General features: G+C 49.6%; 1 protein-coding gene across 6 annotated transcripts in view; it reads right to left on the reverse strand.

Annotated features, from left to right (window-relative positions):
• Positions 1-10,481: 10,481 nt before the first annotated feature.
• Positions 10,482-26,135, reverse strand: part of AMBRA1 (autophagy and beclin 1 regulator 1) — a 198,170-nt gene continuing 182,516 nt past the window's right edge. For all 6 annotated transcript variants that reach the window (XM_077818615.1, XM_077818614.1, XM_077818613.1 and 3 more), the window contains one exon: positions 10,482-12,190. In XM_077818615.1, coding sequence (XP_077674741.1) covers positions 11,700-12,190 — 491 coding nt within the window. In that variant the 3' untranslated portion in view covers positions 10,482-11,699. The remainder of the gene's footprint in view (positions 12,191-26,135) is intronic.

Here is a 26,135-nt window from a genome sequence, read left to right on the forward strand (position 1 = left end):
AGAAAAGCCCAGGACTGAATGAACACAGACTGAAATCTCTCTGCAGAAGAACACCGTGGGTTGCCATGTTGGTGTCCCTTGGGCAAGCAGCTTAGGAGATACAATGGGCTAAATGAACAACCTTGAATTCTCATCTCATATTGAGCATGGTGGTCTTCTCAGCTCAGGCTGCTGTCAGAGGCACATTGCAGCATGACCAGAGGACACAGCAACTCTGAGTGAGAGTGAACCAGTGGAGGAAGGTTATTGTTGCTGCTGCCATTGCAAATCCTAGTCTGAGGTTTGCATGTCAAGACCACTCTGCACAGGGCAGGTTCCTGGAGCCCGAGCACCAGTTTCACATTACAAAACATGGAACTGTCCTTGTAGTTCTACTGGTCATTGTGATTACACCACTTCCCAGTGCCTGAACGCTCCTACTTAGTGGCTGAGTTTGGCCACTCGGAGAAAAACAAAAAGAACCCAACCAGCCTTGTTTCCTCCCTGAGTAATTGTTTTAATTAGCATTTGCTTTGATGCAGATGATTAGCATGGGGCTGCTAGCAGAGTTTCCGTGGAACTTTTGCAGTGGGCAGACAGATAAGTGCAGCCCTTTGTACTGCTATAGCATTTAAACACTTTAATGTCACCTCCCTCAGAGCTGCCAGTCAGTCTTCATTAGGCCATTGGAGTCTCGTCTAATTATGTCTGTGATTGAACCATTAGATGCAGAGGCGGAGGTGACTGCATGGAGGCCTTAACCGTTTCAACAAGATCAAGTTCATGAGCAAAATCATGAGGATTTCCTGACAGAAAAACACTCCAGTTCCCTCTCTAATCACCTGCACTCTCTAGCTACCAGATACCACTGCACAAGAGCTGCATCTCTCCTGCTGTGGAGAAAGGGGTGTGTGCGGGGGTGGAAGAATGGCTATTCTAGCATTATTGACATGCCGTAGCACCCAAGGCCGCAGTCAGGATCAGTGTGTGGGGCACCGCACAGTCACAAGGTAAGAGCGTTCCTTGCTCTGAAGAGCTTCCAATGCAATTTTTTAAATAGATGCAATGGGTGAGTGTAGCAAACAGGAGGGAAGGGGCTGAAGGTGTCTAACAAGGTCATGCAGTTACACAGGTTAGCGACGCAGTCAGCTTGAGGGTTCCAACACAGCCAGTATTTTCCTGCTAGCAGTCAGTAAAGTACACCACCTTTTCAGCTGGGCCTCAATGTGGAAGGAACTTAGAAAATCCATGCGTAATGGTGACTGCTCATCCTTCACTAAGGTGCCTATTGCAAAGTACCAAGCATCTTCTCTGCAAGGCTGTTATTAACTGGTACAGTCCCTGCCCAGGGAATTATATTAGCAGAGATAGGAAATCTTGCTAGGGTGAATGGAAGAGCAGAAAGTTGGGTTTTAGAAGCCACATGTCAAAGTGCTTTGGAGCCTGATAGACTGCTCTGAATTGGCAGGTCAGCACTCTGAGACCGCTGTGCCGATAACAGGAACTCGCTTAGCCCCCAACTGGGTCTGAAGTTAGCCACAAAAATAAATAATCTGCCAATTAAAATTTCCCTGCAATAGGGCCCTGTGCTCTGCTCTGAAGGAGAGATTAGAGCCAATTTGATCAGAGCCAATCCATGATCCTATCAGGGTATTACAGTACAATTGAACTGGGAATTGAGAAAACTATTTTAATAGCTACAATCTTATCAGAAGTCAAGCACTAAACTCCAGGAGAGCCCATGACTCCTTGTGCTTTCTCTGCTGCAAGCCAACAATTGCAAAACACAGAATTCTTGAGGGTAAAAGTATTTTCACCTCTGCCCCCAGATTTATATACAACCCCCATCAATGGGAGCCAATAAAATTGTATTATTTATCAGGCACTGACTGCGTGCTGGGAGCTTTACAAACATCCCAGGAGACTGATCCTGCCTCAGGGAGTCTGTATTCTAGTTCAGACACAGAGGGCCTGGTGCCAGTGGAGTGGGGGGAGGCTGAGCTGGAGGTGGGAGTTGGCCACTCACTTTCTGACCAACTGATATTTACAGGACTGTGTCCTGGAAAGTGGTGACTCTGAAAAGGATTTAGGGGTCAGAATGGACAAGCAACTCCATCTGAGCTCCTAGTGCAATGCTGGAACATGCCAACGCACTTCTTGGCTGTAGAAACAGGAGAGGAGCAAGTAAGAGTAGGGATGGTTTTCCCTCTGGATACAGCATTGGTGAGACCGTTACTGGAATACTGTGTCCACATTTTTAAAAAGTTGTTGAAAAGGTGGAGAGGGTGCAGAAAAGAGCCACCAAATTGATTGAGGCTGAAGAAGCCATACAGGGAGATTTGAGGAACTTGTTGTCTTTAGTTTAGCAAAAGTGGAGAAAGAGGTGGTTAGGGACTATTTAGAAAAGCTGGACGTGCACAAGTCTATGGGGCCGGACAAGTTGCATCCGAGAGTGCTAAAGGAATTGGTGGCTGTGATTGCAGAGCCATTGGCCATTATCTTTGAAAACTCGTGGCGAACGGGGGAAGTCCCGGATGACTGGAAAAAGGCTAATGTAGTGCCAATCTTTAAAAAAGGGAAGAAGGAGGATCCTGGGAACTACAGGCCAGTCAGCCTCACCTCAGTCCCCGGAAAAATCATGGAGCAGGTCCTCAAAGAATCAATCCTGAAGCACTTACATGAGAGGAAAGAGACCAGGAACAGTCAGCATGGATTCACCAAGGGAAGGTCATGCCTGACTAATCTAATCGCCTTCTATGATGAGATTACTGGTTCTGTGGATGAAGGGAAAGCAGTGGATGTATTGTTTCTTGACTTTAGCAAAGCTTTTGACACGGTCTCCCACAGTATTCTTGTCAGCAAGTTAAAGAAGTATGGGCTGGATGAATGCACTATAAGGTGGGTAGAAAGTTGGCTAGATTGTCGGGCTCAACTGGTAGTGATCAATGGCTCCATGTCTAGTTGGCAGCCGGTGTCAAGTGGAGTGCCCCAGGGGTCGGTCCTGGGGCCGGTTTTGTTCAATATCTTCATAAATGATCTGGAGGATGGTGTGGATTGCACTCTCAGCAAATTTGCGGATGATACTAAACTGGGAGGAGTGGTAGATACGCTGGAGGGCAGGGATAGGATACAGAGGGACCTAGACAAATTGGAGGATTGGGCCAAAAGAAATCTGATGAGGTTCAATAAGGATAAGTGCAGGGTCCTGCACTTAGGACGGAAGAACCCAATGCACAGCTATAGACTAGGGACCGAATGGCTAGGCAGCAGTTCTGCGGAAAAGGACCTAGGGGTGACAGTGGACGAGAAGCTGGATATGAGTCAGCAGTGTGCCCTTGTTGCCAAGAAGGCCAATGGCATTTTGGGATGTATAAGTAGGGGCATAGCGAGCAGATCGAGGGACGTGATCGTCCTCCTCTATTCGACATTGGTGAGGCCTCATCTGGAGTACTGTGTCCAGTTTTGGGCCCCACACTACAAGAAGGATGTGGATAAATTGGAGAGAGTCCAGCGAAGGGCAACAAAAATGATTAGGGGTCTGGAACACATGACTTATGAGGAGAGGCTGAGGGAACTGGGATTGTTTAGTCTGCAGAAGAGAAGAATGAGGGGGGAACTGATAGCTGCTTTCAACTACCTGAGAGGTAGTTCCAGAGAGGATGGTTCTAGACTATTCTCAGTGGTAGAAGAGGACAGGACAAGGAGTAATGGTCTCAAGTTGCAGTGGGGGAGGTGTAGGTTGGATATTAGGAAAAACTTTTTCACTAGGAGGGTGATGAAACACTGGAATGCGTTACCTAGGGAGGTGGTAGAATCTCCTTCCTTAGAAGTTTTTAAGGTCAGGCTTGACAAAGCCCTGGCTGGGATGATTTCATTGGGGATTGGTCCTGCTTTGAGCAGGGGGTTGGACTAGATGACCTCCTGAGGTCCCTTCCAACCCTGATATTCTATGATTCTATGATAAGACGAGTGTGAGGTGACTAGATTACAGTGTATAAGTACCTTCATGGGGAGAAAATACCCAGTACTAATGGGCTCTTTCACCTAGGGGAGAAAGGCATTATAAGAACCAGTGGCTTGGGGAAGTGCTGAATTCTCCATCTCTTGATGTCATCTAATCAAGACTGGCTAAAGCATAGCTTCCAGAAAGCAGCCAATCACAAGTTATTGGGCTCCATACAGGGGTAGGTGGGTGAAATGTAACAGCCTGCGATGCACAGGAGGTCAGACTGGATGGTATAATGGTCCCTTCTGGCTTTAAACTCGCTGACTCTCAGAATTTATTCAACCCCTGCAGTTTCTACCACCTATTTGAGCTCATCCTCCTCTCTCATCTAATTGTTAGTCCTCCATTGGCAGGGAGTCTGGGTTAGCCCATCTGACAGGAGGAGCTTGACTGGAGTTGCCGCCTCAGCAGAATGGCACAGGGACAGTCACAGCAGGCAGAGCCCCTCTGATGTCAGCTCTTCACCATGGGATTGCCTCAGGCTGGTCCATTTCTACCACTCAAATAGTTGTAAGGAGAAATCAGCATCGCAGGGGAGGGAAGAATGGAGCTGCTCCCTGTGGGGGCGCTGTAAGGGCCCGTCCCCATTGTCAGCCTTCCCTCCCTGCATGAAGAGTTTCTCCCCTCAGCCTCCGGCAAGGAGTGGCACCCCCGATGGACACCATGGGCTGGGCACCATGCCTGGTTGTGAGCACTTGTGCTGAGTACTTTATTGGGTGGCACAGAGCTGCTGGCAGAGTTTCCCTGGGAACTTTTGCAGTGGGCAGAATGGGTCAGACCCCACGATACAAACACAGGGAGGGTTGGAGTGAGGGTCTGTGACAGGGTGTAGTAGGCCCAGAGGTCCCCTGCTGGAGGTCTTGTGGTCCTACCACACCCATTCCAGAAGGGAGCAGTGGAGGTGAATCCTTCAAGCTGCTCAGAGTGGCTATGTGAGAAGCAGCCAATTGGAAAGCGGCTGCAGGGAGCAGGCAATCGGGGCTCGGTAGGGCCATATAGAAAGAGCTGCAGTCACCAAGGCCCGATCGGTCGCTGTTTGGAGATGCAGGAGTGAGGACTGTGTTCCTGGCTGGCTGAAAGAGCGGCAGGACCACAGACAGATCAGTTGCTGGCCGGGACCGGGACTGCGGGAAGTAAGAGGGAGCTCCTGGCTGGCTCCTGGGGCTGAGTAAAAGACTTCAGCCCTATGGTATGGGTCAAGCATTTGTGAAGCTGCTGGGGAAGCGGCCCATGGAACTGTAGCAGCGTAGTGACTAATTAAAGGGGACGCAGTGGCCCATGGATGCTATTCAACGGATCCTCCTGGGCCGGGAGCTGGAGTAGTGGGCGGGACTGGGTCCCGTCCACACCCCAGCCACTAGGGAAGTGGCTTAAGCTCTGAGGAATGGAGTTGAGAAGGTCCAGAGAAGGGGCTGCATATTGAATTGTGAAACACTCCCAGAAGGAGATCAGATGGTTTAGTGACCCAGCTGCAGAGCTGGAACCAGAAAGGCCCAGAGCAGATGAAGACAGTGTCTCCAAGGAGGAAGCACTGTAGGTAGGTTCCCATACCAGGGCTGGGATAATGTAAAGATTGAGCCCGGGAGGGCTACAGAGATACCAATGGAGGGGTACTGGGATAGGCCCCTGTTGGATTGTATGCCCTGGAAGGGGTCTGTTTTGTTTCACAAAGTGGAGAAAGCAAGGGCTGTTCACAGGTGGCACCACGTGGCTTCAGTATGAAATCTGCAGCTGTCCCCACATCCACCAACTGGGGACAACTTGGTGGACACCCGCAAGGCCAGAGGCCCAGCTGGCGGTAACTGGGTACTGCTGGGAGGGGGCCTATGCGGCTGGGTTCTCAGTGGGTACAGATTGGGCACTGCTAGCTCCTGCCTGCTGTACACTAGTAACAAATTGCTTGAAAGAAAAACAAACACTAGCAAAGGAGCTAACCAGGAACAGATGAGACGCGCCTCTGCTGGGGACGCTGTGGGGAAACAAATCCATGTCTTTGCTGGGAAGTGCTAAACATGTTTTAATGAGCCTCCCACCTGTTCCCCCAGCAGGAACGCCAGGCAATGACAGCAGGAGGGGGAGGAGAGAGGCCCAGCCCACTTCGGGGGAAAGAGAGGAAGGGGCACTAGACATTAATTGGCTGGTTTTTCTCCTGGGGTGCTGGCTGGATATCAAAGGCCATCTCCCTGTATGGGCCGAGTCCCCCCTGCACACGGCATAACGATATTTCCATGCTGTGCACTGAGATCCCAATTAGAGCCACGACAGCTCGCCACACAGCACATTTTAATCAATTTGCCTTTCCTGTGGAAGAACAGCTCCGCTGACAGAGTGCGGCTACGCAGGGAGGGCGGCCGATCCCAGGCAAGCTGCCTCTTCTGTCAGCTCGAGCCAAGGGCAGAGAAGCTAGTTCTGGGCCTTCACCCTGGCTCAGGGACAGGGGAACAGCAGCAGCTCCCTCCACACAGTCCCCTGGATGCTTCTGGCAGGAGGCCAGAGTAGCAGCTTGGCAGCTCCTTCCTTGCCAGGCTAAAATGACACCTGTGGATGAGGGCAGCAGCTAAAGCAGGCAAGTCACAAGCCACCTGTGGGTGTGAATCTGATGCACTTGCCCTCAAAGCTCAGCTCATTCATTTGCCAGCACTTCCCTGGGGTTCAGCACTATGGAATCCCACCACCCGAATCTCCCATTCACTCCTTTCTGTCTCCCCCCAAGCAGCCGGAGTGGAACAGAGCCCTGCAGAGAGAGGCCAGGCAATACTAGCTGCAGGTGGGGACCAGCCCCACCATGGAGAAGACAAGCAAATGCACAGGACCTACAATGTGGGCTTAACTACCCTGTTATCCTGGTGCTGATGGCCACTGACAGTGGACACTTCAGAGGAATAGGTAAACCCCCGCATTGCACTCAGCTGAGCACTGGGGGGGCGGGGGGGAGGAGGGAGGGGCGCGGCACCAGACACCCCCGCCCCAGCAGCTTGTAGCCTTGGGGTCAGTGAAGGAAAAAATACATAAAGACCTGTAGGAAAAGAACAGAAAATGGAAAAACGGAAGAGACAAGGCAGCTGTCAGGTCACTCATCTGCTCATCCAGCCCAGGGGCTCCAGCAAAAACCAGCTGGGAATCCTGGCCTGAGCTGCTAATTGTCAGTAGGGACTGGTCCCCCATGGTGCCTTGAGCTTATTCCTCCCTCTCTCGAACACACCCATTGCTGTAGCAGCCTCATAGGTTAGCACTGGTTGAGTCCTAGCAGTGTGTCTGATTAATTTCAAGCTGACCTTCCAACAGCCAGCACCTAGCACTCCTCCCCAATGAATTGCACCTGCCATTGTTCTCCCAATGACCTAACTTTGCTGGTTCCTTCCCTCCTCTTGACTGACCTAAATAATGTTGCATCTTCAGCAAATTTTGCCCCCTTGCTCTTCCCCCTCCTTTTCCAACTCATTAAGGCATTTATAGAACATGGGGCCTTATGCTGATCCTTGGGCCAACCCACTATTAACCTCTTTCCCTGCTGAGAATTGGCCATTTAGTCCTAACGCTGCTTCCTATCTCAGAAAGTTTTAATCTACAAGAGAACTTTACCTCTCACCCCAGAGGTGACCGTTTCCTTAACAGCTTCTTGTGAGGGACTTTATCAAAAGCCTTTTGAAAGTTACATAAATTCTATCCACCAGGTTTCTCCACACTTCTGTTAGCTCATTTAAAGGTGTCTGATGGGTTAGAGAGCCAAGAAAAGCCTTGGATTCTCAGCTTCTTTCTTGTTCCCAAGAAACAAATGCTCCCATTTCCCCTTCTGAACGGGGCCAGGGAAGGGCGTGTGGCCACGGCACAGCTTCTTCCTATGGCAGCTCTTGCTGACATGCTGGGGTAGCGGGTATGAGGGGCTGCCTCGCCCTCACTCCTGGAAGGGTGTTTGCTCCAGACTGGGGTGTTTTCTCCTTTCAGAGCAGGGTCTTTGCGAGAGGTGCCCTTCTTAAAACTGCCAGAGAAGCAAGGCTAGCACTGGCTGCAGGCCCTCGCCAGAAAAATAGCTCTGCCATGATGGTATTAAGAGATGGAAAAACCCTAATAGGTCTCATCTAATCCATCTTCATATCCATATCACCCTCCGTGTAGGATTGTCCCCGGCAGCATACATTTCCAAGGCTTTTTGGAGCTCACTTGTAACTCACTCAAGGAAAGGAGGCTCTCACTCTTTCCCCATAGGCTAAGATCCTCACTGCCCTAGATCAGTGCAAGCATAAGGGATGGAGTGGGAACAGCAGCCATAGCTGCCCTGAGATTCGCTGGAGTCCCCAGCCTTGAGAGCACAGGACTTGCTGACACAGCCTCTGTTCAAAGCTTAATGTGAGGAGAAAGCTGTTAGCCCTCTCTTCCCTGACTGACATCCTGGAGAGAGCTAGCATCCGTCCTAAGGGATTGGGGGTGTGGGCGAAACAGTACATCTGCAGGGACTGGGGCAGGGGTGGCTGTCTGTGCCAAGGACCAGGGAGCTGGAGGGAGACAACCTGAGCAGGGGTGATTCTACTCATCGTTTCCCTCCTGAGTGCTGAGCTCCCCCTGGCAACCCAGATCATCCTCCCCTCACTCTGCTCCATCAGGGGCTCTGGGCCTATTCTAAGGGGTGGACTGTTGAGTTGTGCAGATTCTCTGCCGGCAGCAGCTACAGTAAACTGCTGATGACTCTGCAGGATCAAGCCCCCCAACTTCTTGCACCAACGAGCACCTGCCAGGCTTTCAACCCTAGAACCCAGTTTCCCAACAGCAGCCTGACTTCTGTTCCCAGCAAAGCTTCTGAAAGAGAGTAACCGAGGACTCAGTAGGCTGCGGCCTGGAGAATTGGTTTGTCCATCTTCCCCACCACCTTCTCTCCAAGCATTTGTAAATAAATCCACTGCAACTGTGATCTCAGCCTCTGCACAGAGCTGTATTTGCCAAGCAGACTTGAGAGGGAAGGGGAGAAGAGCCTTCTTGATGAGCCTGACCTCCTATAGCTGCTGGGCACCTCAGGCCTTGGCACTTCTAGGTAGCTTCACTTCAGCCTTCTCCGAATGAAGATCTACTTCCATACAGGAGAGAGAGTGATCTGAGACATTAGGGTTTGCTCCTGTTCCCACTGGAGTTCTCCCCATCAACTTCAGCAGGAGCAGGACCTTAATGTGAGGGTTGAGGAAGCACACCCAGAATAGCTGGCTAAGATGCTTCATGTCCGTTCACAGCTGCAGCACAAGGGCCTGGCTCAACTGCTGCAGGGTATATGAACAAATTGGGCCCTCACGAACCAGGCACCACTGAAAAAAAGGTATCCCAAGTGACCATTTCCCTGGCCCGACGAGGCTCTCCCCCAAGTCTGTCTGGCCATGGGCTGTAGGGAAGGATGTAAACACTCTGCAAGGCTTTCATCTAGCAAGAATATGCCCAGAGGCTCTTCTGGGAGGCAGACATGGAGAAGGGTGGGGAGAGGCCAGTCTGGTGCATTGGAACTTTTCTGCAGGCTCTGCTCCTTTTTATTTCCAAGGGGAGCAGTAATCGGACCCTCAAGAACTGGGAATATCTAGTGCAGACTCTGGCATTACAGGAATATAGCCCCTCTGGCTCAGGGTATCAATACATGCCCATGGAGCCTGCACAGACGCAGGGGCAGGGAGTGTGAAGCCATCATCTCCACAGAAGGGAATCCCATTATCAGGCCCTGTCAGCTCAGAGATGCTACTGACACAGGGCAGGTTTTAGAGCCTCATTAACACCCTGCGAAGAGGCCTCGCAGTGGCAGATTTGATTTAAGGTTCATTCCCAGGCTGTGATTTAAGGGAAGATTTGCTTAATGTTCTTTAACAGACTCTTCTGACTGAGAGCTTGAGTGCGGCTTAATGATGGCCTTATTCACTGGGATGGGCCAGGCAGGTGCTGGGTGACAATAACTCAGACACAGTGGGGGAAGTGCACATCCCACCAGGGTGGTTATCACGCCTAGCCCCCATGGGCTTAAGAGCACAGTCCCATCTCTGAAACAGGCCCCTGGCCACCTCTCCTCCCCTCTCCAGGAAGCAGGCAGTCAGATGTCTTTTGGCTCTTTTGGGGTAGGGGACTGGACAGGAAGGACATTTCCTGGCTCTCTTGGAGTAGATAGCTGTGTCCCTATTCTTTTAGCGGAATATAGTGGGAATCAACTACTTTCCCCTTGCCTTAGGAGGTGAAGGGGAGAGCAAGGGGAAAAACAGAGAGGAATGTACCCAGCTGTGCAATAGTTAGAGCAAGGCATTTGGAAGGAGGACTCCTGAGCTCTATTCCCAGCTCTGCCAGCAACTCGACGTTGTGTGATCCCGCGTCTCTTTAACACAGAGGTGATTCTACCCCCTGCCCCTTGTGGGGGGTGAGGGAATGAGAGGTTAATGTTTATGAAGCACCTGGAGCTCCCTGGCTGAGGGGGCTATGGCAGGGCCAAGCATGCAAACACACACTCTCCCAGCACACAAGAGAAGACAGCAGGCCAGAGAAGGGTTTGTCATATTTTAATGACGTTGATCTTTGGTGTTTCCCTCGTTAGCACTCAGACTCTCCCCCTACCCTCCCGCCACAAGCTTGCTGGGATGGAGAGTTACAAACGAAAAGGAAAATCACATTTTAGACTAAAAACAAAATATCAGAGCCTTGATTTCTCCACTAGAAACTACATGTACAAGGTCAAGATTTCACATGCAACACCTTACGTCACAGACCCATACCTCATGCCCTGACCTGGAGCTGGAAAATCACCCCCTCCTCGCCTCAAGGGAAATGCAGCCAGCCAATGGTGCCATGATACTGGCAGGCTTTGCCAAGATGGCTCATTCATGTTAATATTGGCACAGCTGGCGGTGTGAAGATATTGGAGTATCCTTGTGCTAACTGCATCCTTACCAGGGGGAGCCACGCCCACCTCACTCCCACACCCTGCATTTGCCCCTATTCTCTCTCCCCATCGATAGCAGCTTGGTGCTAAACTGACACTCAGAGAAAAGGTCCTCACTTCTGAGAGGCTCCTGGGTATATAAAGGATAGTGAAGCTTAAGCCTGGCTCTTTTTACTCCAGCTCTGCCCCGGGAAGACTGCAGACTGGATAGGAATAATGTTCTCTCTAGTCTCTAAAATGCTCTACCCTCCCCCTCCCTTCCCAAGGGGCACTAGGGCCATGCCATGGAGTGGGACTGTGGCCTGGAAGACTCCTCCACTCTACCAACAGAGCTGGGGCATCAAATCCAGGATATGCCCAATAGGGTTGCTTGTCTCTGGAGGACACTGCAGGCCCCTTCCCTGATATTTGTTCTTCTGCTCAATCCTTGGGGCTGGTGGCAAGCAGGGGGAAACGCTCATTTGACAAACAGTAACATTTAGAGCACTGCAGGGTTAGGGCTAAGCCCAGGGATTCCCAGTCAGCTGGGAAATTTACACAAGGCTCAGATGAGCATTGTTAGGGATCGTTAATGTTCTCATAGAAACTGCAGCAACATGGGTGCCGGAAGCAAAGACCAAATAAAGCTTCTTCCTCCTGGGGTCCCTATAGATTTGATAGCCTCCCTTCCATTTCTGCCCCCTCCGCATAGGTACAGGTGCCCCCTCAATTACCATCATCCTATCAGAGCCACAATACCCCCACTCTTCCAGCTCCTGATCAGCTGTGAGGTACAGGTCTCTGCTTAGCAGTACAAGGGTAGCACCAAGACACAATTCATCTCTACCTGTTCCGCGACTCCCCGCTGGTGCTGTCATTACTATAGTAGTTGGCATTGTCGGGAAGATGGTTGTTATTGGTTAGGTCACTGTATTCAATTGGTCCCTCAGTGTCCATAGAGGACTGGGACTGCTCTGGCAGATCCAGTCCCTCGGCTCCTTGTCCTTCACGCCTGCCAGGAGCTGTCTGCGGGCTCTGGCCATGCTCTGCCAGCTGCATAGACTCTGAAAGGATCCGTCCCTCCAGCTCGGCTGCCAGCTCACGCGAGGTGGACTGCTGCATCAAGGCACCATCAGCTCCCACGGATTCCACACCAGTCTGAGAGCTGCGGTGAATCCGGTGACTCACAATAATGTTGTTGCCAAAGCCGCCCATGGATGCCATAGTGGTGCTCTGCTCCCGCTGGACCACAGCAGTCATGCCACCCTCAGCCATCAGCCTTTGGATCCTGCTGAGGGCATCGTCCCCACTGGCTCCATATTCTGGACCTTCACCTGGAGGAGAGAACATAAGTAGTGGCTTGAGTGCACAAAACACAAGAACTATGGGACGAAGAAAACCATGCTGGCCAACTAGAACGGAGGAAGCAGAATGGTCAGATGCAGCATGGTGCACATGGACTAGGACAGGTCAGCGACAAGGCACACTAGCTCCTCTGCAGATGTGCAGGGTTTGCGCCAGACAGACCCTGGAGTTTTAACTTTTATTCAAGTGCCAAACAAGAGAAATTCAACTCTGAGACCACACCATCCTGCAGAGAAGAACATCTGCCCAAGCCACAGGCCCCCAAAGCCGCCAGCCCATAGGACAGAGGACTGAACAATCCCTGCCAGCCAGCACTAGGGATGGGTAACGCTGCCCTGTCTAAAGGCCCCTAAGGGTGGGACACTTGAGGTAAAGCTCCTCAAACAGCCATGGGTAAGTGTGTCCATGGTATCTACATCCTCAATAACCCACACCCTGCACATGCTACTCCTCTTCCCCGCTACACCAGGGAGGGGAGCAGTCACCCCCACCCCCACCCCCAGAGCACTGTGAGTCAAACTCCCCTATTGTGCTCCACCTAATCTAGAAAATATCCCATAGTGGCAGGTCCTGTTTCCTGAGGGTCAGTGCACCAGCCGTGAGCTCACAGGCTGCAATAGGTCCCAGGCCAGCAGACCGGCCCCCGGGCAGACCCTGCCCCCTCTAAGGCCATGGAGACCAAAAGACAGACTGTGCAGCATGTCTGGTGGGCAACAAGCTGCTAAGCACAGCACAGCCTCCCCCTCGCGCGGCTGCATTCTGCACGAGCTGCAGCACAGGAGTGTTTCCCAATGAAAGAGAGGCAACAAGACCCATCCCAGAGCGGGCTGGCAAAGAGTCCTGGAGGCCCTTCTCTACCACATGTTCACACCCACCCTGGGCTCCCGCAGGCTCTAGGAAAGAGAAACAGCATCCCTGAGACACACAGCAGAGTCTGAGGGGAAGCTCTTATCAAGCCATGCAGGTGTCGAGTGAAAAGGTCACAGAGACAGGGAGTTTCTTCCCAGCTCTGAGAAAGGTCAGCAAGTCCCCAGGACCCCGAGGGGAAGAGCACAGCTCAGCATGCACTGCAATAAACCAAATGCTTTGCCAAGTGGCGAGAGGGGCTAAGAACTCACCTCTAGTGCCCTTCCTCCCTTACCCCACCAAGAATCTTCCAGATGGGGACCCCCAGCCCCCTCCAATCAGAGGGAGAGGCCAGGGTTGGAATGGATAACGATCCATTGCTACGTGCACAGAGCAATCACAAAGCAAGATCTGTGCCCGCAGATCACCACAGCAGAAAAGACTCAACAGTCTAAGCATATGCTCTATGGAGAAAAAAATCCTACAAGAAATAAAGCCTATCAAGAAGAAAAAGTAGTCACCAGTGCAGACAGGTCTGGCCCCTGATCCTCTCACTCCATTAGCAGTAAACCTCATCCACACTGTGCAGGGAAAGCTTCTGATTCACTGGAATGGGTTGGAATCATTCCGCAGAGGGATGCAGTAGCCTTCCTGATTCTTATTAAAGAGATAAATCTCACTCCCAGCTCTGGACTGATTAGAACAGAAGAGAAAGGAGCCAGCTTCTCTGGCACCAGGGGAAAGAATACAAATATGAGCAAGACAATAGGGAGTGTGTGTTTATGTGTGTGTGTGTGTGGGGGGCACGGGTATTTAAAAACCAACAAAACACTGAACTAGAGGGCAAAATTGGCCCTGCTCCTGGCAGTGGCTTGGATAACATTGCTACAATGAGGGAGCAGAGAGAGATTCATCCTGGTCCACACAATTTTTGTACCATTGTAACTATTTTGATCAGAGCAGTGACGTTTCTTTTTTTAAACCCTGTTACACTAATACAGCCTGCCAGATTTTACTATTCATGGCACCAACATGAAGAGCTGGGCACTTCATAGACAGAAACAATTACCAGATCCCTGCCCCATAGAGCTTACACTACTAGGCAATACACAGACTAAAGCAGTGGGGGATGGGATGCAGCAACAAGCAGGACTGGATGGGCAGGCTGAGCGCCTGGCTTGGTTTGGCAGTTTCACTTTGGAGGGATGGACGCTGTAATTTACTGACATTACTCTGAGGAGGAAGGTCTGGTTTGTAGAGGAGAGGGTGGAGGACGCAGATAGGTGGCTGCACAGAGTAAGGCGCAGAGCTGATAGAGTGAGAGGATGACAATAAGGGAAGTCTGGGTGAGGAGGAATCAAGCGCAGAGAGGCAGACAGGCTGTGCAGCGCTATGAAGAGAAGGAGGAGGAGCCTGCGTATGATATATGACCGATGGGAACTGGTGTTTGGACTAGCAGGGCCAGATGTGGTAAGAGCAGCAGCAGGGAAGAGAATCTTTGTGGCAGCATTCCAGGGAACATCTGGGAGGCCAGAGAGGAGGCAACCACAAGAATCAGGGACCCAACAAGGGTTCTAGCCATGGGGACAGAGATGAGGAAGTAATTTTGAAGATGCTGCGAAGGAAGAAGGGCAGGAATTAGAGACTGCATCAATGTGGGAGAGATGGAGGTGAGAACAATGCTGAGGCTTGAGCTTGCTGGGCAGAATGTCATCAGAAAGAACCTTACAATGGAATTCCAGCCTCACAGGGCAGAGATGCTGGTTATTTCAGCTAGGCATTAACCTCTCTTCCTGCATTGCACTGGGGAATGACCGGAGAAGTGAGACAGACACACACACGGACAGGAACCATACAGGAGCACGCTAGCCACAGAAATGAAATACAAGGTTGTGGGCAAAGCTGAATCAGGTGGTTAGCAGCTCTGAATTCTTCCTTTCTGGAGGCAAGTGAAAACCAGGAGAGCCCCAGGGCAGGTTGTGGGGGACCCATATCTTACTGCTGCAGCATGGGTGTGGATTTTGGGGGCATGGATGGTGAAGTTCTGAAATCCCATGGATTGGTCTGGATGGGCCTAGGGCATCTGCCTAGGGCAATGGTTTTCAAACTTTTTTCATTTGCAGACCCCTAAAAGATTTTGAATAGAGGTACAGACCCCTTTGATCTTAGACAGTCTGCAAATCCCCAGGGGTCCACTGACCACAGGCTGAAAATCATTGTTCTAAGGCCATGACAACCTTTCGCGGACCCCTTAGACATAGTCTGGGGACCCCCATAGGGGGTCCACGAACCACAGATTGAAAACCACTGGTGTAGGGAATGCTCTCCAGGACCATGGGAAGCAGAGGTGCTTGAAAAGGGCAGAACATTCTGGGGCAGAGTTTATTTTGGTTGAATTATATGTTTTTACTTCTGAGGTGTTGTGGCCAAAGGCTCCTGGAAGCTAAACATCAGCCCAACTGAAAATGAGACTTTTAGCACCAGTCTGGCCCAGTGACCAAGATCCCAGAACAATTATTATAAGGAGCCCCCAATAAACCAGCCCCTCCATCACTAAAGAGGCAATGAAAACACAACACTGCCTCCTAAGACGGTACATGGAGCACTAGTGTATGTAAGGCAAAGATGCAGGCCCTCAGGAGAGAAGGTACTTCCTTTCATCCTGACAGGACCCTATACAGGGCAGCAGACACGGACCCTCAGCTGCTGCAGGCTGGGAGGATATTCCACCTAATGACTGATCACAGTGCATACTCTTGGGACCAGAGTGCAGCTCACAAGTCTAACCCTCACAGCAGTCACGCTGCTGTCTACAACTGCTTTTCAAGGGCAGCCACATGTAAAGTGCATTGCACTAATCGAGCCGAGATTGCATGGGTGCAGGTCACCACAGTACAGAGGGTATCTTCAAGAGAGATTAAATCCCAAGTGAAGAAAGTTTCTTCTAACCACCACCAAGACATGAAATTCTATGTTCAGCTCTTGGTGGCCATTCTCACAGCATCTACCTAGCTGCCTGGGGCAAACGGTAAAGGGAGGACATTCATTGAGCAAGCAAGTTCCTCCAGACATTTCCCCCCGTCTCTGGGCAACACTCCCACCTTTTAGAGATATAGCTTTGGTCAGCATCTCATCCACTGCTAGACAGAGACTGAATGGCTTTGGTAAGAATATCAGGAGCATACTGATCACAATTCAGACCACATGTGAATAACAGTCCTTTGTTACTAAGTATCTGGCAATGCTGGAAATATAAAGCATTAGAAATCCAGAGTATTGGTTAGGGGCATGCAAACCAGTTCCTAACGTTAGAGGCTGTAAATACCTGGTATTCTGCCCCCCCCCATGCATGCCCTGGGGCCACAAGTCAGCCAGGATTGTCAGCTGGCACAGGCACCAACTTTCTGATTGCCCTGGGGGTGCTCGACCCGTGCTTCGCCCCAGGCCCTGCCCCCACCCCTTTCCCCAAGGCCCCCACCCCACCACACTTCGCTTCTTCCTGGCTCCACTCCTCCCTTTTCTGCTGATCTTCTTCTGGTGGGCAGGAGATGCCAGGGAGGAAGGGGGCGCAGCTGATCAGTGGCGCCCACCAATGAGCGCTGAGCACTTTTTTTCCCCCATGGGTGCTCCGGAGCTGGAGCACCCATGGAGTCGGCACCTATGTCAGCTGGTACTCCTGCCTCTGACACGCTCAGACATTAATAGCAAGTGCTGAATATGAGCACTCCCTGCAAGCAGCCTTCAGGCAGATCCTGCCATACCACCTTTAACTCCCCCCCTCCCCCCCCGCCCTTTAATTCAGATCATGTGCTTCACTAAGCTACGGCTGAAGTGGAATTCCGGGGTTTGAGGCAGTTGCCTGCTCAGAGAACAAGGGCTGATTCCTCAACAGCAGGCCCTGCTGCTCAGCAATTTATCACATCAGGAGCGATCCTATTAAGAAACCCGAAAGTGCAGAGAAATGAGTGCTAGAGCTTCTAAAAAAAGGTCAGTGGGGACTGGCCTGCAATATCATTGCTGCACCCACTGGCTTGGTCACTCCAATCTCTTACCACATACAGCTGAGCAGCGCATCTTGCGCTTTCCTTGGTCCAGCTTGTTACTTTTCTTTCTCCCTCCTCTCAAATGTATAGCAATTGCCTCAGCTAAGAGGCAGCAGAGAGTGTCTCACACAGTCTGTCTCATCAGTTGGATAAGATCAGGACAGCAGGGAGGGAAAGCTGGGCTGGCGATTGGGTGTCTCACTACGTCTTACATCTCTTTCAGGCTCCACTGGGGTTTTGGCTGGTGCTCAGTGTGAGCAGAGAGCTAGTATAAGAGGAATGAGCTAAGTGACAGGTCAATCCACTTTTCCATTAAGAGGCTGTTTGCTCTCTCCTCACCTTTAAAGCTCAACAAATGCATTGAGACCTCCTGGACCCTGCAAGGGCCCTCATGCACACTGCTCAGAGGGCGGTCTGGAGGTCTGGGTCCTGCAGCTGGCCCCTACATTGCCTTTCTTAGGAGGGCTGAGTCAGCCAGCTCAGCAGAATGCAGATTTCTCACGGATACTAGTATGACACGCACAAGTAACATACTCCCTTTTGTTTCTCGATGGGACATGACCCTGTGACTCCCCAAAGGTGAGTCTTTCTGAAACGGTCTCTGCTGCACTAGGTCTTGGGAACATTGTCCCCATGGCACCCCTTTCTTGAGTGCTGGTGAATTTTCCACAGTGCTAAGCATCTCCTGAGAAAAATGTCTGCATGATCCCAAGCCCTTCCTTGTGGAACACGGTGCTCTTTACTAACAGCTCTCCTCAGAATACCGGGACAACTGGCATAGCAGATGGCTTTAGCTAATGTTCACATTGCAGCAAAATGGTCTAGTCCAGGAGACAATGGCAATTCTTTGTGGGCCAGGAAAGCAGCAAAGACCCCACATCACACCAGAGGCAGAGAATTCAGATTAGTAGGCAGCCAGCTCCGCAAGTGAGGGTACTGAGTGGAATGTGAATGTGGACGTATCACACAAAGAAGGAACAGCTGCTCATCTTCCACCTGGGTTGCTCCAATGTCAGAATTCATCTTGCAGCAGAAACTGACCTTGAAACACCTGAACTGCTTTGCCATTCACCTGGGATAGGGATAAACCAGCTCCACTCAGTCACGCACAGAACAGGATCACTGAGCCCAGCAAATAGCCCAAACCCAGCAGGCTGGGACTCCTTCAAGGAATGCAAACATTAAACAGAGCTGCCCATAGCATCTAAGTTGTAAGGAACTTCCCAAGCGTCCAAAAGATTCCTATTCCTATTCCAAAACAAATGCAAAGCCATAGGCAGAGCTTATAGATACTTATCCCAAAGAGTAGGGGATTCATAGAATCATAGAATATCAGGGTTGGAAGGGACCTCAGGAGGTCAAAGTAGGACCAATCCCCAATTAAATCATCCCAGCCAGGGCTTTGTCAAGCCTGACCTTAAAAACTTCTAAGGAAGGAGATTCTACTACCTCCCTAGGTAACGCATTCCAGTGTTTCACCACCCTCCTAGTGAAAAAGTTTTTCCTAATATCCAACCTAAACCTCCCCCACTGCAACTTGAGACCATTACTCCTTGTCCTGTCCTCTTCTATCACTCAGAATAGTCTAGAACCATCCTCTCTGGAACCACCTCTCAGGTAGTTGAAAGCAGCTATCAAATCCCCCCTCATTCTTCTCTTCTGCAGACTAAACAATCCCAGTTCCCTCAGCCTCTCCTCATAAGTCATGTGTTCCAGTCCCCTAATCATTTTTGTTGCCCTTCGCTGGACTCCTTCCAATTTATCCACATCTTTCTTGTAGTGTGGGGCCCAAAACTGGACACAGTACTCCAGATGAGGCCTCACCAATGTCGAATAGAGGGGGACGATCACGTCCCTCGATCTGCTCACTATGCCCCTACTTATACATCCCAAAATGCCATTGGCCTTCTTGGCAACAAGGGCACACTGCTGACTCATATCCAGCTTCTCGTCCACTGTCACCCCTAGGTCCTTTTCCGCAGAACTGCTGCCTAGCCATTCAGTCCCTAGTCTGTAGCTGTGCATTGGGTTCTTCCGTCCTAAGTGCAGGACCCTGCACTTATCCTTATTGAACCTCATCAGATTTCTTTTGGTCCAATCCTCCAATTCGTCTAGGTCCCTCTGTATCCTATCCCTGCCCTCTAGCGTATCTACCACTCCTCCCAGTTTAGTATCATCCGCAAATTTGCTGAGAGTGCAATCCACACCATCCTCCAGATCATTTATGAAGATATTGAACAAAACCGGCCCCAGGACCGACCCCTGGGGCACTCCACTTGACACCGGCTGCCAACTAGACATGGAGCCATTGATCACTACCCGTTGAGCCCGTCAATCTAGCCAACTTTCTACCCACCTTATAGTGCATTCATCCAGCCCATACTTCTTTAACTTGCTGACAAGAATACTGTGGGAGACCGTGTCAAAAGCTTTGCTAAAGTCAAGAAACAATACATCCACTGCTTTCCCTTCATCCACAGAACCAGTAATCTCATCATAGAAGGCGATTAGATTAGTCAGGCATGACCTTCCCTTGGTGAATCCATGCTGACTGTTCCTGATCACTTTCCTCTCATGTAAGTGCTTCAGGATTGATTCTTTGAGGACCTGCTTCATGATTTTTCCAGGGACTGAGGTGAGGCTGACTGGCCTGTAGTTCCCAGGATCCTCCTTCTTCCCTTTTTTAAAGATTGGCACTACATTAGACTTTTTCCAGTCATCCGGGACTTCCCCCGTTCGCCACGAGTTTTCAAAGATAATGGCCAATGGCTCTGCAATCACAGCCACCAATTCCTTTAGCACTCTCGGATGCAACTCGTCCGTCTCCATGGACTTGTGCACGTCCAGCTTTTCTAAATAGTCCCTAACCACCTCTTTCTCCACAGAGGGCTGGCCATCTATTCCCCATGTTGTGATGCCCAGCGCAGCAGTCTGGGAGCTGACCTTGTTCGTGAAGACAGAGGCAAAAAAAGCATTGAGTACATTAGCTTTTTCCACATCCTCTGTCACTAGGTTGCCTCCCTCAATCAGATTCCAGTCTGTGCAGCTGGCCCCAATACCATATTAGTGAGTATGGCAGAATCATCCTCCCCAGTGGTTGGAAACCAACTCAGATGTCCTCTGCCAGGCTGCTCTAGGAAGAGGAGAATTTTGTTTGGAGTAGCAAGACTACAAATTGGGAATGTATAATGACTCCAGTAGAGCCAAGAGACAGCAGGCAGGAATTATACAGCTAGCACTTTCCACAGGACATACAAAAGGTGCGACGTTTATATTCCTGGGTGCAGAGATGGCAACATAACACATGATTAGCAGGGATCCAATGGGCAGCAGGGCTTGGATTGGGCTGATTTGTGGCAGCCTGGCATACTGGCACCTCCCTTCAGGTGTTATTTTGTTCTCCAAAATCTCAACTCTCCTTTTTAAAAGAAAGTCAGTCTTTAGCTGTTATGGTTGTGAGCCTCAACAATGGGAGCCAAACGTAAATGATGGACAGATGTCTATTAAATGAGTCTGCTGAGAACATGGAACAATAGCTCAGAGCCACTTTAACTCAGATGATCAAGAATAATTCCAATGTCGACATCTCACGTAAGAAAGGAACAGGAAGGTCACAGTTCTGCACAATCTATTGTGAGGGACGTCTCATTTTGGTACCATATAGGATACTGCCACTTATTTTTCCACAAGCCCAAGGATTTAAATCAATATTGGAAGGTTTTCAAAAAGCTCTACTCTAGGAAATATTTTGGGAAGTTCTGTGGCCAGTGCTATACAGGAGGTCAGACCAGATGATCACAATGGTCCTGTCTTGTCTTAGAATCTATTAATTGACTATCAGGGCCCATGGCCACATTCAAGCTCCACTGAAGGGTAACTAAGCTCACGGAGCAGGCACAGTTCTTTTGATCATTAGCACAAACTACTCAGCAGTGAATAGCCAAAATGAGACACAAGGGTGGAATTTATTTGGTGGGAAGATCTGAGCGTACCATCACTATTTCTCATCCACGGTTTGACCTCTTGGAGGGAAGGGAAATGGACAGGGAACCACAAAGGATCCGATGGTATATGCCACTCAAACAATCTACCCTCTCTAGCTAGCCCTTTTCATCAGAGGATCTCTTACAAACAGTAACTGAATTCACAACACCACATCTGACTATGGTACTACAGTGACATAGCCCCAGTCCTAGACATGGCCTTAGATGTGTGTGCTCTCTGCAAGCACTGCTGAGGTCTTTACAGGATGCTTCACTTACTCCAGGATCCTGCTGGAATGTTTCAGGCATATGCAACATCACTTGGCTATTTGCAGCTTGTGAGGCTCAGCATATACTAGCCCAGTGCAACTTCCAGGCTTTATTTTTAGAAACGACACCTCTAAGGGCCCAGGTCATATAGCTATTTATACTAGGCTGTAAAACAGGCTGGACGGATTACAATCAGATCAGAGAGACCAGAAGCTGCACACGCATGAGCACAGTCATCCTGCCCTGGTCTCCCAAGAGGGACAAGGTGACCTACTGATAACAAATCTTCTCATTTTTAGGATACAATGCGCTCATACTGCACTTATCTGCTCAATGGATATTAAAGTGTCTGTATTACAACCCCCCAAACACAGGCAGATGCTGGGAGTTGGGATGATAAACACCACTCTCCAGAGTCCCATCAGGGGTTTGGTTTTGTTTAACGTTAATGTAGTGATCAGAAAAGAGAGGGACAGATATATATATATGTTGTTAAGGGCAGGCAGGCTGTTGCACAAGCTCCACTCACTCAGCTCTGCCAACGCTTCTCAAGCTCAACCCGTAGCACCTCTCCTTTAATATTCCAGTCCTGGGCTTCTCCTGATAAACACTGCCAGTTCGGCCAAATTGTGTTGATTCAGTGATGTGTACAAATGTCAATTAGGGACTAAGATGGAACGCATCAAACTCATGTCATTTCTGACATGGTCTGGATTAGCAATCACGTTTCCTAAAGGTCGGTGTGTTGGGAGGTCCTCCTTGTTTCTAATGAGATTTAATTTGGCCATTAGGCAAGCAAGACCCTCCCCACTGCATCTCTCCATTTGCAGGGAAACTGAGCAAAGTAAATACCAATGTTTAACAAAGACTCCGTGTTAGAGCCCAATTGGAATTACTCTTACATCTGTTAACTTAAAAGGAAGCAGGAGACAGACACATTTTTCAGGAGTCAAAGCATCTTTCAAATATTTCTTAGTGCCTTTCTCACAGCCTTTCACCCAAACTTGTGTGTCTCTGGCTCATGGATGCTTCACAGGGGACACAGTTCACAAGGCAGTGATTAACTAACGGAAAAGGCAACATGTGCACTAGAGGGATTTGCTTCTAATAAATTCACTCCCTGTACATTCATTCTTCTGAAGCAAGCACAAAGACCATCAGAAAGGCAAAGCGTCTGCAGAGCTTAGCAGGGAGAGAAGGAGACTGTATTTACATAGAGAGAAAACTTAATTAGATTTCTGATGCTACATTGCATATTTCTTTCCACAGAAAGTATATATCTGGGAGAGCACCATGACATGGAATTCCCCACACCAGGAGAGGGGACAGCAGGTGGTCCAGAAAGCCACTCCTTTGTTTCCAAAGGAGCTGCAATGTACACTTGCTTTTTTTCTCTCTCATTATGAAGCTGGTCACTAAACATTTTCCTTGGTGCTGCCCAGACTCGCATCTGTTTCATCCATCCTGCCGAGTTCTTCCCATAGTAATACTAAGCCCTTATATAGTGTTTTACATCTTCAGAGCTCAACACAAAACCACAAATTAATTCTCACAACCCACTCTGGGAGGTACTCCAGTGAAGTTTATCCCCATTTTACAGACAGATTAAATAACATACTCAAGGTCACATACTGAGGTAGTGGTAGCACTGGGATTCATGTTTAGGAGCTCCTGGTTTCTAGCCCTGTGATCTTACCATTGGACAACGCTGTTTCCCTTTTAAAATGGCATCAGAAACTCAGAATGGTTGAAGATTTTGGCAGATGCAGAAAACAAGAAAGCCATCAAAAAGGCATTAAGACATCTGAACAGCCCAGTGCAATGTGCAGCTCCGTTAGTGCCAGACACAGCGGGAGCATTAAGGTGGACTGGCTGATGACAGCCTGACCCTGTTCTGGGCAGGGTGAGATGATACAGTGGGATAAAACTGGCGGCCACTCTACACCAGTGCTTCCAATATTTCCAGCACAAATGGAGCTACGACAGTGCTACAGCAACCACAGGATCTTCAGCACAGATGCAGCCCTAAAGCGTAAGATGCTTCCGCTCAGAGAAAACACAGCATTACCTCCTTCCGAATCTGCTGCCAAAGGAGGCTACAGACAACCTAGCAATGTTACTGGGGACAAACAGACTGTTTGAAATCATGGACAGTACAAGTAAAATCAAGGAAGGAATGTTACCAACAAAACAGCTGATTTCACACAATCACTGAGCACACTCCAAAGGTTACCACGTGGCTCAGGCTACGTTAGAGCAAAGTGCTAACTTGTTCTTGGAAGGAGCAGGCCAGTGATGCTGTAATTGTGCAGGCTAATTGGCTGGGGTGCCAGTCTCAGAGGAGCCAAAGGACCCAATCTATCCAAACCTTGTGAACCTAACATCACCCCAGGGCCAGAGGGAAATGGGCTCTCTGGTATCTGGTAGTGAGTTTCAGCTGGCCTGATAAGGTGAATCTACTCCAACTCACTAATGTCATAACCTCTATCCAAAAGGTATCATGTAAGATATCAACACAAAGTATGATACCGATCATTAGTATTATTGCGCATATGTACGGAGGACAAATTCAAAATTACAAACAGTGTGTGCCAGGCAGGGCTAACATTACCTCACCCTAAACAAAGGTACTGCCACCTTGAAGGTACTTCCAAGGTACATTAAGAGACAATAACACTGCAATTTATACAGAAGGTAAACAGGATCATCAAGCCAACAAGGGGAGGAGATAACTACTCAGCATCATGGCAGGGGGAGGAAATTGCAGGAACAGATCAATCTGCATTTTTAGCAAACACCAGCAGGGAAAGAAACAAGGAATTTTCATGCTGATCACCTTCCTTACAGCTTGAATGAACTTTACTTTGGGGGTGGGGGGAGAAGGGGGAGAGGGGTAATCTTCAGAAGAATCCATTTCAAAGGTTTACTGCACCATAAAGAGCGGGGCAAAGAACCCCAAGTGATCCTTCACCTAAGACGACAGAGGGACTCAACACTTCGGACTTTGTGGGAGATGCTGACCAGAGGAGTTGGTCAGCCATCATGCGGGAAGGCAGTGTGAAAGAATCTTACCTTAACAAAACAAGCTACAGCCTTTGTTCAAGTCTTAGTCTCTAGAAAGCATTTTTCACTTTTGTTTGCTTGTAACCATTTCCAAATCCTATCACCTTTGTTAATAAACTTGTTTTACTTTTAAATTTAAACCAACCCAGTGCTGTGTTTGACTTAAAGTCAATGTTAACTTCAGTTAACGTGGCAAGCTTCTGGGTATTGTATCTTCAAAGAAACAAACCAATCTTTTAAAACCTCTCAGGAGAGGGCTGGATATGTGGAGCACAGGATTTGGGGAAAATCTGGGACCGGGATGTTGGGGTCATCTTGCTATGTGTAACGAAGGCTGGTGGATGCCAGAGTGTGTCAGAGGTGTAACACAGAGGCTGCTGGAATCAGAGCACTGACCCAGGGCTACTTAACACACAGATGTTCCGAGCATGCGTGTATGCTGGCTGGAAGCCCCCAGTCAAGACAGCTATTGCAGCAGACACTGAGAGGCACTCAGGGTTAGAGGGCACGCAGTGACACTGGTCTGGATCACACCCCAGAACAATGCTAACTGATTGGGGTGCCAGTCACAGAGGAGCCAAGGGTGCCAGTTTATCCAAACCATCCTTCTTACTTCAGAGGAGGCTGGGCCATCAGTGCTCGGGAAAGGAATAGGCCTCCTTGCAATAGTACTCTGCCACTGAATTTCAGCTTTTTGGGCCATTTGCTCTGATTGGCTTATAGTTAAGGAGCTCCTAAGTTCTGAGCTGCTCTTGGGCCTTGGTAAGCATCTGCTGATGGGAAGAAGCAATGAATCAATAAGATCCACTGCAGAATAATAATACTCTGCCCATCTCTAGTGCCTCCTTCCCGGCTATAAACAATTAATTTATTCCCTCAGAACCCCCTTGGCAGGTAGGGGAGTTAGTTCATTTTGCAGGTGAAGTGATTTGCCCACAGTGAGCCAGTGGCAGAGCCAGCAATAAAGCCCATGAGGCCATGCTGCCAGCCCGCAAGAGGCAAAGGGGACAGCAGGGGGCATTTGTCACGCTCTCCTCTCTTCTCAAAGTGCCAGATTTGTGGCACCCTGAGAGCTGGCATTGCAAGGTGGGGCTTCCACATGAACAAGAGGAGAGGCTCAGGCTCTCATTTCACATGCTCAGGTTCTCAGCACAGCCATTATTTCAGGTTTACTGATGAACTGTCCCTGCCCCGGGTGCTCGTGTACATGAAAGCATGTGAGAATTTCTAATTGGACTCTTATAATCAACCTGCCCACCTGACAGGGACCTGCAAATAGACAACCTGAACTGCTGGTGAGAGGATGCGACTCCCAGAACCATCCTCTTCAATTGCCTCCTCTCCCATGCACAGAGAGAGATATTTCTATGGTGAGCTCTCTCCTGCACTCACCACTTTTTTCCAGTGCTCCCCACTGAGCCAGCTTAGCATGTCTGACTTCTCCAGTATGTCCAGTCTCTAGTGCCCAAGGCTTTAGTGAAGAGAATCTCTTCCCAGACCGGTTAGGGGCTGTCATAAACCGGTCCCTGTGTCTGAAGACTGAAAAGCTTTTTTAAGAATGGAAACAAAATCAAGCCCTCAGCTGGAACAGTAGCAAGGGAGAGGAGGGTTGGAGAAATGCACTGGTCTCATGGAGAAACAAGGATAGGGGACAGCTAAACCAGCCACATATCTCCAGTCGCTGTGTTGAGGTGCTCAGGGTCCCACGG

This window comes from Eretmochelys imbricata, chromosome 6, assembly GCF_965152235.1.
Source record: "Eretmochelys imbricata isolate rEreImb1 chromosome 6, rEreImb1.hap1, whole genome shotgun sequence".
In the NCBI taxonomy this organism is placed as follows: Eukaryota; Metazoa; Chordata; order Testudines; family Cheloniidae; genus Eretmochelys; species Eretmochelys imbricata.